The sequence below is a fragment of the Octopus bimaculoides genome, chromosome 2 (assembly GCF_046866305.1).
Source record: "Octopus bimaculoides isolate indiv1 chromosome 2, ASM4686630v1, whole genome shotgun sequence".
NCBI lineage: Eukaryota > Metazoa > Mollusca > Cephalopoda > Octopoda > Octopodidae > Octopus > Octopus bimaculoides.
In genome coordinates this window covers 168,448,244-168,463,055 of record NC_142929.1, presented here as the reverse complement: position 1 = coordinate 168,463,055, position 14,812 = coordinate 168,448,244, and the positions used below count along the sequence as shown (strand labels likewise).

General features: G+C 32.9%; 1 protein-coding gene across 2 annotated transcripts in view; it reads left to right on the top strand.

Annotated features, from left to right (window-relative positions):
- Positions 1-14,812, top strand: part of LOC106881525 (dedicator of cytokinesis protein 1) — a 179,104-nt gene that overhangs the window by 112,922 nt on the left and 51,370 nt on the right. For both annotated transcript variants that reach the window (XR_008263483.2, XM_014931942.3), the window contains exons 14-16: positions 2,305-2,425; positions 5,638-5,719; positions 14,236-14,360. Coding sequence is in view for 1 of the 2 variants with exons in the window: in XM_014931942.3 (XP_014787428.1) it covers positions 2,305-2,425; positions 5,638-5,719; positions 14,236-14,360 (328 nt within the window). In the remaining variant the exon portion in view is untranslated. The remainder of the gene's footprint in view (positions 1-2,304; positions 2,426-5,637; positions 5,720-14,235; positions 14,361-14,812) is intronic.

Sequence of the window (14,812 nt, the reverse complement as noted above, 5' to 3'; positions counted from 1 at the left end):
ACTTTACTTATTGAATAGAGTGTTTGTCTATAGCACATAACCTTTCCATCTGAAGGAATTTAATTTGTACTTGAAACTAATAAAATACTTGTTAATTTCACAGTTCTGTATTTATGCATCAGGGAACTGCATCATTGGCTTAGAGCCATGTACATTTTGTGTGTTGAGTCAATGGTGACTTTTTTTTCTCTAGGGCTCCTGAGGTCAGGAATACTCTAACATCAACTCTTTACTAGCATATTTGTTGGTCATGTAGCATAGCATTCAATAAAATTTTATTTCACAAAACATTGTTTGAACTATACTTGGAGAAGTGAAGTATAGTTTGTTTATTATCAATAGCTCTACACCACCTTCAGAAAGTCATATGAGAATTAAAACTCCTCATAGTCAGGAGCCAATGAGTTCTGCCAACAGAATTTAGAACCTTAACACTAATATTGTTTTACAGCAAAATGAATTAATATTCTTGAGCATGTCAATAAGTTATAAATATTAAATTTACTTTACTGCATTGAACTATTTGGTGACTCGACTGCATATTATTTCATATAGTTCTAAATTGAAGTTTTGTATCTCACATACACATATACACTAAAAAATTAACAAAGAAATGCATAGAAAGTATTTTAAATGTAGTTATAACAATATTTGGGTTCTTTTCTCTCCAAGCAAATTTTTTAAAATTGTATTTTAAAGATTAATTCTTTTGGTAAGTTGAACCCTCTGACTACAATCTCACATCTGTCTGTTGTACTCGGTCCAGACACTTAATGATTTCTCAGTTTTCTCTATTAATGCTGACATTTGTTCTAATTTAAGTTATCATTTCTTTTTTTTTTTTTTTGTTTTTGATATAAAGAAAAGTCTCTTTGTTAAAATTTCTTTTGTCTGTCAATAAAAACAAGATATTGTATTTTTATTTGTGCAATTTCTTCCATTGGCCAAAATGAGAAGCATGTATTTCAAGTTTCTTCATATTCTGGTAGAAAACTAAATTTGCTTTTATTATCTCTTCTTTTCACTCCTTGTGCATATACTCCCATCACATCATATAAGAGCTTGTATACAACAGTAGACCTAAAATGAATTAATGCAGTATTACAGCAATGTGGCACAAGCTAATCCAAAGATCCAATCGTTACCAACATCATGATGTTAATAACAATAAGAGTTTAAATATGTCTGTTTGTCATTATTTAATTTTATACATTTTATTTAATTAATTTTTATGAACGACAATTTGTTTAAGAAGAAAAAAATGCTTTGAATGTTTTTTTTCTGTCATCTCAATTCAGAAAGCAACAACATACTTGATCTATCAATTTTCACTTAAAAGTACTTATTATTTAGTATTAATAATTACACAGCTAATATTTTGTATAGTCAACTTGTTTTATTTCCAATGTGTTATTCTAGGTTTGCTTTATTTCCTTTCCCTTTTTTAAAAAAATGTAGTTTATTGAAGATTTTCTCTCAAATGCTCAACGATAAGTTCAACATTTCCCTCCTTCTTAGTCATTATTACAACAGAATATTTTCCATTTCTTTACATACTTCATGTTGATTCTATAGAATTTCTTGAATATTCCTATTGTATAGGTAGACCACTACCCTGATTGTTGAATTTTACTTGTTTTTACATTAATAATTCTGATATTGTCAATTAGTTTCAGGAGGTATAGCAAGATAAAAATTTATAAGGAAAATTGACTGCTTTTGGATTTCTTACAAATGCATTTTTCTTCAGTCGTTGGTTATTGTAATAGTACTGCTTTTCTTTGCTTATTCTGAGTACAGTCTTGTTTTTGTTGTTGCTGTTGTTGTTGTTTTTACATTTCTCAATCTGTCTTTATATTTGTATCTGTAAGATACATATGGATGTGTGAATTTATTTTAGGAGCAGCATTTGTTTGATATTTTTCTGTTGAGATATTCAACAAGCAATTCTGCTTCTGTGGAGTGAAAGTAAAACAAAAATGTTCAAAGTTATTGAATCATGTGGCCACTTTTTGAGTTGTTTGATAGTTTTAAACATTAATAAATTCAATTTTACATAGAATAAATCCTAACAAAATTATTGAATGGATAAAAACTTTTAAATTTTAGTAACTTGAGAGGAGTCAGTAGCTCTTTGTGGAAGAACTGCTGACAAGAAGGATAAATAGTAATGTAATTGGTAACTTAAATATCTAAATTTCTATAGCCCACCAATCCATAAATGATATAATAAGCAACATTTTTTAAAAATATTTATGATATTGTTGTTTCAGTAAATGATGGGATTTATTTACTAAATTACAGGTGTGGTGAAAGAGAATTTCTTGAAACTGTGATAAAGAAAATTACAAGTGGACGCGAAAGTGATCATAAAGGCCAAGGTGTGTGGGTTTCCATTAAAGTGCTGGAAGGAGACTCACAACAGGTAAATTATCTTCTACATCTACTCTGCAAGTAATCCACCACTGCATATATTCTGGGTCCTGCTTCATTTCTCCATCATCTATTCACACCTTTCATTGATGTTTTCCATCTCTTTTAGTGATGTCCAGAGGATTTCTAGTTGTCCTTTTTTTTTTGAGTGGTAGTGGGGTGGAGGCTTGTTGTTGACTGTATTGCAGATTTCGCCTGCTTGGGCATTTTCTGCTCCTTAAATCAGCAATCTATCTTCTTTTATATGTGATGAGTCCAGAGTCCCTTCTATTAGAGCTCTCATTCTTAGCTGCAGAACTTTTGTTATCCTCTGATAAAAATTACAAAGAAGCTAATTGCATTTTGTGAATGAAGAGAGTGATAGGCCTCATTGGTGTAAAAGTAGACCTTAAACACAAAATATAGCAGAATGAAACTAAATGTTATAATGTCATCATGGAAGTTTTATTAAGAAGTTAATTTTATAATCATACACTTCCAGGTTCAATCTCACTGCACAGCATCTTAGCCAAGTGTAGTCTACTATAATTTCAGGTTATCCAGTACCATCTGAACAGAACTTGTTGATGGAAAATGTATAAAAGACTATAATTTATATTTCTGTGTGTGTGTGTGTGTGTATTTCATTAATGTATTTTACTATTGCTCAATGAAGATGAGGGGCAGTGCCCATGACCCTTTACATGGCCTCTAAGATTGACAGAAGGTTGGGAAGTATCCTTAAACTAGAAATCTGGCTCAAATATTTGCAACAGAGTGAATTCAGTTAAAGTCACCTCACAGGCTAAATGATGACATTAAACCATTATTGATTAAGTCTACCGCTTAAGAAAGTCTCAGTGGAATTTGAATACAGACTACAAAGATCTCTGAACAAAGATCACAAGGCATCCTGTTCAATGTTCTAACAATTTCATAGTCCACTACCTTAAACTGGTACTTATTTATGGACCTTGGAAAGATGAAAAGCAAAGTTGATCTTGGTGGAAATTGAACTTGGCATTTAAGAAACCAAAATATATATTGTAAGGTATTTTACTTGACATTGTAATGCTCCTACCAATTCACTATGGTGAAAGATAAAAACAAAAGTAATAAAAAAGAAACAATACTTTCAAATAAAATCATTGTTTGGATATTTGTTTCATCTAATTTTCACAGATAATCACTCTTTCTATCAGAAATGCAATGAACCAATGATTGTTTCATTGGAAACCTGTAGCCAACAATGCTTTTGCTTACTGAGTTATAATAAAATAAGTAAGTCATTAGATCTGAAATATGCAGTTTGTGTTAAATGATTGTTCATATTAGACTTTTAATTACTAGGAAAAACATCCAGCAGGTAGTTTTCTCTTAGTTTATGTATTAGAATATATTTTTGATTTATATATATATATATATATATATATATATATATATAGAAGTGCACTGTTCACCTTTAAATCTTTAAATAAGTTAGGAACTTATAAAATAATGAAATATAAAAGGCAACCAAAAACAATGGTAAAATAATTTTTAAAGTATTTCTAAGAAAATTTAGTCATTACTGTCTTGTCTGTACACTCAGTTATGTTTGCCTTGAATTTGAACAATGAAGAGAGGACTATTTAATTTTGTAAAGAACAAGACTGCCACTTCAGAGCTGGTGTCATGATAAAATGCATTTCGCATAGTGTTTTCCAAGTGTTGTAAAGTGTTTGGCAAATGAACAGAAACATTAGGTTAGAGGACTTGTTAGTCTTGCCAAGAAAAAGACAACCACTTTAGTTCTAGTGTCAAGAAAATTGTACCTAGTACATTCTATCAGTGTTAAAAAAGGGCATCTGGCCAAAGCCACAATGTCAAAAGTGGAAGACACGGTCCTCCAAGTCTTCTAGAAGGGTGGTAACTCTGAATAAAAACTGACAAAATAGTGAAATGTAGAAATATTTTGATTCGCTTTTCTTACTATACATTATCAATATTTTCTGTTTTTAAAAAATTATAATTGCTATAACAATGTTTCATAAGCGCAAAAGTCAGTATAAATTAACTAATGGTGGAACTGATAAAGAAGTAAATCTAAGTTCCTCATCATCATCATTTAACATCCGTTTTCCATGCTGGCATGGGTTGGACAGTTTGGCTGAGGTTTGGGAAGCCAGCAACTGCACCAGGCTCAAATCTGATCTGGCAATGTTTCTACAGCTGGATGCCCTTCTAAACGCCAACCACTCCAAGAATGTAGTGGGTGCTTTTTACATGCCACTGGCACAGAAGCCAGTCAGGTGACCCTGGCATTGATCATGTTTGGATGGTGCTTTTTACGTACCACCAGCACAGGAGCCAGTCAGCGGACACTGGCATCAGCCATGTTTGGACAATGCTTTTTACGTGCCATCAGCATGGGAGCCAGTCAGAGGGCACTGGCATCAACTACATTCAAATGGTGCATTTTACATGCCACTGGAATGGGAGCCAATCAGGGGGGCACTGGCCACAGCTACAGTTTCAGTTTTACTTCAATGGTGAAAATCAGATGAAACAGAAAAAGAGGATGTGTTCATAGCGAATGAGAGTGTAGAGAGGGAATTGTCAGTTTTAAATGATAATATTGCTCAAAATCAACAATAAATTAACATTTTTATTAAAACTTATCCAAATTGGCATTTAAAAAAATTTTCTATCAGCTTAGATCGATCCCTCAGCTTGATTAGAGTTTTGGTTATATATACATACTTATGATCATTAGCTTTCAACTTTCACTTGTTTCAGTCATTATACTGTGGCCATGCTGGGGCATAGCTTTGTATATATGATTATATTATATATATGATTATATAGTTTTGTTTTATTAAATGCAGTGGTTGGCATAATTCGTAGAGAAGCAAAAACTTTAATAAACACTTGCAGTTTTTAGTTGTGATTCTTTACATTCTGAGTGAAGAGCATTGTAGTTTGCTTGAAGCATGGTGATACAAAAGTAAAATAACAAATAAAGAAGACAGAGAAGCTACTGACAATGTGAAAAGAGGAAAGTTCAGTAACCTTAACTACTTGAATTTTCCTCGCATTCTTTTGGGATAGAATAAGTACAAGACAATTCCTATGGTTGATTTAACTGATTGACCTCTGCTCCTCAAAATTTGTGACATTTTGCATTTGTTAGAAGTTATTTCGGCAATGATGATGATATGTATTTATATATGTTTTTACATGCAGATCTGGGATGATTACCCACATTTAGTTTTACCTGGGACAGCAATATCTCGTAAAATTGGCTTTCCAGAGGTTATCATGCCAGGTAAGTGAGACTTATTACTTTTATGAGAAATTATTTTAGGTGAACTCTAGCATCAAATTTACACACACACACACACACACACACACACACACACACACACACACACACACACACACACACACACACACACACACACACACACACACACACACACACACACACACACACACACACACACACACACACACACACACACACACACACACACACACACACACACACACACACACACACACACACACACACACACACACACACACACACACACACACACACACACACACACACACACACACACACACACACACACACACACACACACACACACACACACACACACACACACACACACACACACACACACACACACACACACACACACACACACACACACACACACACACACACACACACACACACACACACACACACACACACACACACACACACACACACACACACACACACACACACACACACACACACACACACACACACACACACACACACACACACACACACACACACACACACACACACACACACACACACACACACACCCCTATACTTTCCACACATTTAGGATAGAGCAACTATCCCCTCAGACATAGTCCATACTATAACACTATTTGCATGTTTGACATAATGCAACCACGTGTTGAGGTTCACCTGCAATAATGCAGCTGTCTCACCAAAATGAATTCTGCAGTACAATAATGCTTGTTCATTTAGGATCATGCTCACATGTATTTACTCATTCTATATTACATCAAAGGGAATGTTTATACTCACTGACTTTCCAACCACTCTACCTGTCACCAAGCTTTGTTTACCTTCTGTCTCTTCTTTCACTAGTTTAGAAAGCTTTTGTTCATCTGAACTCAACATTTCAATGCCAGTACTGTATAAAACACCCAGCACAATTACCTGTACTCCTCCTGTCAGCTCTATTGTATCTTACTCCTCAGACCCCAATACTAAACATTAATTCTTCTATCTTGTATTTATTCTTTATCTATATTTCTCCTAATTACTAATCTTCAGCAATATACACTGCAAATTAACCTCACTAACCACACCAATTTATTTATGTGTTCTGTTTCATCAGTTTTAAAGAGTTTAAAGTAGCTCTGGGCGTTGTCCTTTCTATAATATATAATAGCCTTATAAGGTGTTTTGATCAAGGCTCGAAATATATAGAGAATAAATTATTCAGAGAAGTCATTTACAATTTACATAAAAAACAATAGTTATGTTAATATATTCAATGCAGGAGTATTAAAAACTAACTAGGGCTATATGGGGTAGGAGGAAACTTTGTAAGTCAGTGACATATATTTTTATCATTTTGTAAAGTAAAGAAGACAACATCAAATATATTTCTGTCTTTGTGTGGCCTCATCAGCAAAGCATTATCTTTTTAACACTCCCTGTATTAAATATATTAGCACTAACTTAACTAAAACTTTAATGAAAAATTTTTTAAATTACCAAAAATATCATTGTTCTGAATGCCTTTTTAATGCATGTGCACACCCTTAAAGACAATGATTGTCTTGAAGAAATTAACATAGGAATTTTCACTGCTCTTAAATGGGTGACATTTTTAGTTATAACAAATTTTATTAATCTTCCTAGGATGTATTGTTAATTTATAGAGTTAATTTAACTCCAATTTTAGTTTTAGTGTATCTTAAAATTGATGTATGAGTTAGAAACAATAGTTTGCAACTTTAACAATTTAGGTTAAGGAATTTGTTATTCCACAGAACCATTTGTCATGGTAAAGTTGCCAATTTAATTCTGTCATCCATATGTCTGTTCAAAATGAGAAAGAGACTAAAGTTGTGTTTTATACTTTGTAGAGTGGAGGGTTGTGTTCATCATTATCATCATCATCATCATCATTATTTAATGTCCGTTGTCCATGCTGGCATGGATTGGACAGGTTGATCAGGTCTGGCAAGCTGAGGTGCTACACTAGACTCCAGTCTGATTTGGTATGTTTTTCACAGCTGGATGCCTTTTCTAACACCAACCACTCCGAGAGTGTAATGAGTGCTTTTATGTGCCAGTTGCCTGACACTGGTATCTGCCACAACTACAATTTTGCTTAGTTTGATGGGTCTTCTCATAATGCCAAAGGTCTTGGTCATTTGTCAATACTTCTGTGGGACCCAATACTCGAAAGGTGCTTTTTACATGTGCCATTGGCATCAGCCACATTGCTTCCATGAGGCCCAACGCTTGAAAGGTGCTCTTTACATGTGAGTTACGTGAGATCAGCATCAGCCACAACTATGATTTCACTTGGCTTGATGGGTCTTCTCAGGTACAGCGTATTACCAAAGGTCTTGGTCACTGGTCATTGCCTCTGTGAGGCCCAAAGTTTGAAGATCCTGCTTCACCACCTTGTCCCATGTCTTCCTAGATTTACCTCTGCCACAGGTTCCCTCTACAGTTAGAGATCGGCACTTCTTTACACATCTGTCCTTGTTACTTAATTCTCTTGTAGTAATAGTTGAATGAATTTAAGAAAACATTTGCATAAAGTGATGCAATATGTGATATAACTTTCTGCTTTTCCTGTTGCCAACCACTAAAATATAAAATGAGAGTAGAACCTATCTTTAAGTGGTAATGGAATGAACTAGAGCTTTGTATTTTGTTCAAAGAATATTATGTGGTGATATTTGTATAAGAAAGGTGATTATCACCTTTAATTAATTGTTTAGAATTATTAATAACAATAAACACCTGAAACATACAGGATAACTGAATTGTGGTTCTGCTTTCAAAGAACATAACAAAAAGAAAAAGATTATTCTTTTATTCTTTTACTTGTTTCAGTCATTTGACTGTGGCCTTGCTGGAGCACTGCCTTGATATGTTAAAATTTTTTACACTAATGTTATGAAACTTTGTATATTATTGTCAAGTATTTACATTTTAAAAAGTAATTTGGTAATCTTACCTTTTTAAGAATATAATCAATTTTCTTATTTCTAATTGTGTCAAGTGGGTTAAAAACTAAATGTTAAATCAGATTCCATGAATTGGTAGCCCATTCATTATATCTAAACTTTTTTTTTTAATGTTGGTAGTCGAGTTCACTAATTAATTGGAAATCTGCAGTCAAGTTGTCATTTATGTTGGAAGGTTGAGGTTTCTCCACTAAATACAATATAGCTTTACAAGGTTTATGTTTATTGATTGTGTTCCTTTTCTTTGTTATCTACAAAACTGCCCTTTTTCATTTCCATTTCACATTCTCTCTCTCTCTCTCTCTCCCTCTCTCTCTCCCTCTCTCTCTCTCCCTCTCTCTCTCTCACACACACACACACATATGAATACCATGCACCTACATGCATGCAAACTTCTTTCATTTCTCACCTCATTAATTCCATGTTGCATCTTAACTGATTTTTTTTTTTTTGCTTCTGTTCTGTTCTGTTCTCTGTAGTAGAAGGTAAGTGGCGATCTACCAATTGTTTTTTTATGTTGTTGCTGCCACTGCAGTGAAATAGCTCAAGTGTCATCATTTATATGCTCACAGCATGACTTCGTTCTTGCCTCCTTTGTTGTCTTAATTAACTATTCTGGTCTTAGCATGTTCTTTGTAGAATATTATGTCTAATGTTTAGAATTGTTATTTATTTATTTATTTTTTGTCATCAATCAAATTTTCCCAAACTGGTAAGGTTTTTTAATCAAGCTGTCCAACCAAAACATCCTTTTGTTACATATTCCTGATACTAACTTGAATATTGTCATGTGTGTGTGTGTGTGGGACCCATCCAATCCATGCTTATATGGTAAAGTTAACTGGACAAAGAATGATCATATATCTTTTATCTTTTACTTGTTTCAGTCACTAGATTGTGGCCAAGCTGGGGCACTACTTTGAAGAATTTTTAGTCAAATGAATCGACCCCAGTACTTTTTTTTTTCAGCCTGGTACTTATTCTATTGGTTTCTTTTGCCAAACTACTAAGCTATAAGAGCATAAACACACAAACACCTGTTGTCAAGCATATGGAGGTGGGGAGACAAAGACATGCACACATACATTGAGCTTCTTTCAGTTTCTATCTACCAAATCCACTCACACGGCTTTGGTTGGTTTGAGGCTATAGTAGAAGACACTTGCCCAAGGTATTACACAGTGGGACTGAAACCTGGAACCATGTGGTTGAGTGTTTTGAATGTAAAAATATGATTTAATGCTTAGCAAACATGTATGTAGCAATGTTACTTATAAAAATAAATAAATGCAAGTATGTGTGTATACATACACACATTAATTAATTAATTTCTGCTTTTACATAAATTCCTAATTATTATTTCAGTAAAAATTTTAATGAATTCTGTTTTGTCAAAATTTAAAATCTGAATAATAGCCTATAAAATAGAGATTTATCTTATGTTTCAACTTTACCAATTGACCGAGACTGCTGAGCTAAGATTTGTTCTCACTTAGATTATCTTCAAAATATTAAATGAGTGAATTGTGTGTGTGTGTGATTTTACTCCAGTTACTTACAGTCTATCATTTCAAATTGAGAACAAACTAATGGTTCTAGGAAGAATACATGTATTTATGAAACTCTTACAAATTACTAAACATCTCTGACTTTTCCATGAAATTGAAGATATGAATTTCAAAGTTGTGACAAAAGATGGACAAATATTGTCAATGAAATAATTAGTTATAGGTGATAAAGTGCATGCACTGTCAATGGAAAAGAATATGAGAAAACAATGGAGTCATATCCAAGGATTCTGGTCCTCACTGAAGAGATTACAAATAACCAGAACAGTTGGTAACCTGCTTATGACAGTACCAGCTAACCAATTTCTGCTTGGAAGTATTGATATTTCAATGATGATACTTAACTAACATGCAGTATAGGTAGCCTTGCTCTCTTTACACCTACTGCACCTGCTTGTCATTCACTCTAACAGAACAGTGACTGTACAAACAGTTTAAAATCACTTGTTTCTACACTCCTCATTTTACATTACGTTTTGTTTTTAGCAGTGAGTGTTACAAACCACGCATGATTTAATAAAAGAATTTCTGCATGGTTATTTAACCTGCTACAAATATATCACACTCTACTGTCTTAAAAAAAGAAGAGTTGTTGGATAAAGTAGTTCTGCATACAGTATGCCTTGCAAAAATATGAGCTGATCACAGTTTAAATGTCTCTGATCCTAGATCTGCTCAATCAGAGAAGACTAAGTGTTAATAATAAAATGCACACACAAAATGCATTACCTGTAAATCTATTCAAGAGAAGCATGTTAATACGGCCTTTGTTAATATGAACACAGGTGCAATGTGTGACACTAGGGTGAACATAGTTGCCAAGTTACATACATGTTTTCTTTATATGCTACAACAGTGGAACCTATACAGATATTGTCTTGTTTCTCAGCCAATTTTCTGTTCATTTTATCTCCGTTTTTACATGTTAGTATTGTTTGGACAGATACTTATTAAGACATTATTTTTACAAATAGCGGCCCTTCCAGTCACTAGCCATTACCTGTTTTTCAAGTAAGAGATCTTTTTCTTAAAAGAATGAAATCATGCTATACATGACTACCTAAGACTAGGAATTTTAAGACTTTGTTATAAGTAAGCAATAAAAAAAGAAAATTAAACATATATAATCTGTGCATCTTTTACCTTCTTCCTTAATTTCAAATTCAAATCACTAATCCCACCAAATATCAAGAAGAAATGATTATTTCCCTTGTCCTAACTGTCCATTAAGGGAAATTACAGAGCTACAGGATTATTTGTTACACAAGGAATATTAACATAACATTACTGGTTCACTCAAATGATTTCATGTAAAGACTCAGTTGCATATTAAAATGCTAACCAACTGTATCATTATGTTACATTTTACCTTTAAATTCCAGACTAGTTTACTCTTGTGCAGAAGCTAAATATAAAAACCAAATATTTTTTGATTGAATATTGATTTTCTTGGACTCAAGTTATGGGTCTTAGACTTAATACATCACTTAGTTTAACTTGGGTTGCTTTTAGTCCATTGTAGTCTTTACTGTTAAGTATCATAGAAAAGACAAGTTTATTTAGTTTTTTTAATGAAATCTATGTAATGACCTTTTCTTGTCCTTTTTTTTTGTTTTTACTTTCTTAATTTTTGTAATTAGTACTTACTTATGTTTTTATGTGTAAGGAAGTGTAAACATTGATTCTAAATGATGCATGAAGAATCATTTGCCTACAGCTAGTAATATCTTCATTTATTTCTTAATTTATTTCATTTCTATAGTTTATTTTTAAGAGGCTTTCTAGTTAATATTTTACTCTAAGCATCTAATGAGACATACAAGACCTACATGTTCAAACTTTGTGATGGGAGCTAAGTCAAACTGTTGTTAGAAACTCCTTCCAATTATTTTGAGTGCTACTTTCTTTAATTTGTTTGCACACTCATATGTATACATGCTTTTATTCTTTTATTGATTTCAGTTATTGGACTGTGGCCATGTTGGGGCATTGTCTTCAATGATTCAATCATATTGATCTAAGTACTTATTTTAGTCTGGTGCTTATTATATTTCTCCGTTTCTTGAATTAAGTTACCAGACATAAAGGAACACAAAATAAGCATTTCTGAGGAGATAGCTAACAAAGAAAATTTTAAAGGAAACCCAAGCATTCATAATACCTTTGTGAAAAGTTAATACTTTGTTCTAAAGGATTCTGAAACTATTTTTGTATCTATGACTTGCAACAAAATATATTTAATATAAAGTTAGTATTATCTGGTTATTTTATCATTGTTGTCTCTCAGATGGCAAGAAGGATTATTCTTTACTTGTATTGTGTGTTAATAAGGAATAGACTGTCACATACAAATTATTATATCTGCACATTTTCAGAAATAGTACAGATCCTCTGCTAGAGCTGATTGAAAAGTTGAGAACTCTGGTCTGAGGCTGAGTCTTGGAGCAGCTCCCTTATAGTTTCTCAAGGCCAAAAGGAGGACTTGAATGAACAAATGTTACCTAACAAAACAATTATATATGTGCTACTGTTGCTTACTGATACAAACTCAATGAATAATCCTATATCTGAGTAAAAGCATTGAAACCAACTAATACTGAAACAATCGAATGTTATGGAGTGCTATTTGCATAAAATAGTAATGGAATAACCATCGCTGACAAAACAAAAACATCAAATCTTTCTTATTTCATAATTTATCCTAATTTATGTTTGGGTTATTATGTTGTATATTATATCATTTATATTCAGGTTATAGACAATGCTCCATGTAGTCACTTCCTTTTTGTTTCTAATGTTAATTCATAGCACTCTATACCTTCCAAACATTTGGACCAGTGAAGATATAGGTAAGGTTTCACAGTGTGCTTAGTATTTATGTTTATTTCTGCTTTTGGTGTCAACTTCTCTATTTGTGTGTCAATTATTGTTTCTTTCAAAGTATTTTGTTGTCAAACGCTAGATATGAAATACAGTTGTATATTTCTCTTTGTTCCTTTTTATTATGTAGTGTTATTGTAAATATATCTTTAGCTTTAGAAACAATTCATTTTGTCATACTCTGTCTCTTTTTCTGTCAGTATGATGTTCTGTCTGTTTTAGACTTCATTACTTGATGGAAGAATATGTTTGTTTTGCAGTGCTAATCTTCAGTTTTTTGTTGTTTTTGTAATAAATTCGCCAACATGGAAAGCAGACATTAAATGATGATGATTTATTTTATATTTAATTTAAGAAGTCTTAAGTGAATTATAGTAAATTACTTTTACTTCATAAGTATCTGTCTCAAATACTTTATAAATACTTGGAGTTTCTACTTTCCATTTTATTTTGTTTATGTGGTGTATCCTGAAAAAAGAATGATCAAGTAATTTCTTTATTCATCCTAATTATTATTATGATTAAATCTACAGCCTGAACAGTGGTTATAAAATTAGACATTTCATTTGCTGAGTTGATTATTTGAACTAAGTTTTGGTTTCATTTTGTTTCATGCCATAAATATTTTATTGATCTCAAGAATTATTTTACTTTTTGATTCATCCAGATTTTCTGACTAAATAGTTTGCCCCCATCTCCCACTTCTAACCATTTCGTTTAATGTTTGATTCTACCAATGCTGCTGAGCAAGAAAATTGTTATTAGATGAGAACCAGGATTATTATCGACCCTGTTTACTATTCTCTTCCAGGAAACTTGTTTTTCTTTGGCATAATTCTTTCATTTGCAAACCTTGTTTCTGTGATTGGTTGAGCTGTGCCTTAAATTTGAAAGGATATATATTCATTTAGATATTGCTATATTCTATTATGAGACATGGTACTAATTAGGTTGTCATTTAAAAAGATATTGATTCCAGAAACAACAAATGTCCTACCTCAGAATTTCAGAAATAATAATATTCTAAATATATGTTATGTAAGCTCTGCTTGAAATAAACATGCATGCTTTTTTTCCCCCCCAGGTGATGTTCGGAATGAAATTTACATTACATTAATGCAAGGCGAATTTAACAAAGGCTCTAAGACATCAGAGAAAAATGTTGAGGTGACGATCCAAGTTTGCAATCAAAAAGGAGGGATACTTGAGGTTTGTAATGTTTATCCTGTTTGGCCTGATCAGGTTGAAGTAGTCTGTTGATAATTCTACTGTATTGCATAAAATAACACTGTTGGTGGTAGACAGAAGCCATAAGAGTTATCATTAAGAAGGGAGAGAAATTCAAGGTGGTGGAGAAGATGGTTGTTCATGACTATTTCCATCACAGTTGGAATGTTAGAAATGATGAGGCATAGGTGTATAGCAGGATCAGAGGAGTTGGCCTTCTTGAAACTATGGCATATTGTTGTGTCTTTCAAAAGATCAAGGTAGATCCCTGTAGAGAGTGAGAGATTGAAAAATTTGGTGAGAGTAGGGACTAGTTTTGGGCTGTACTGAAGGTTATGGAAGAAATACTCTGGGTTGGTGGTGTGAACCACGTTCACATTTGGTGTGGATGTGCATATTGTGGTGTGCTGGATGCAATGGAGAGGAATCATTTT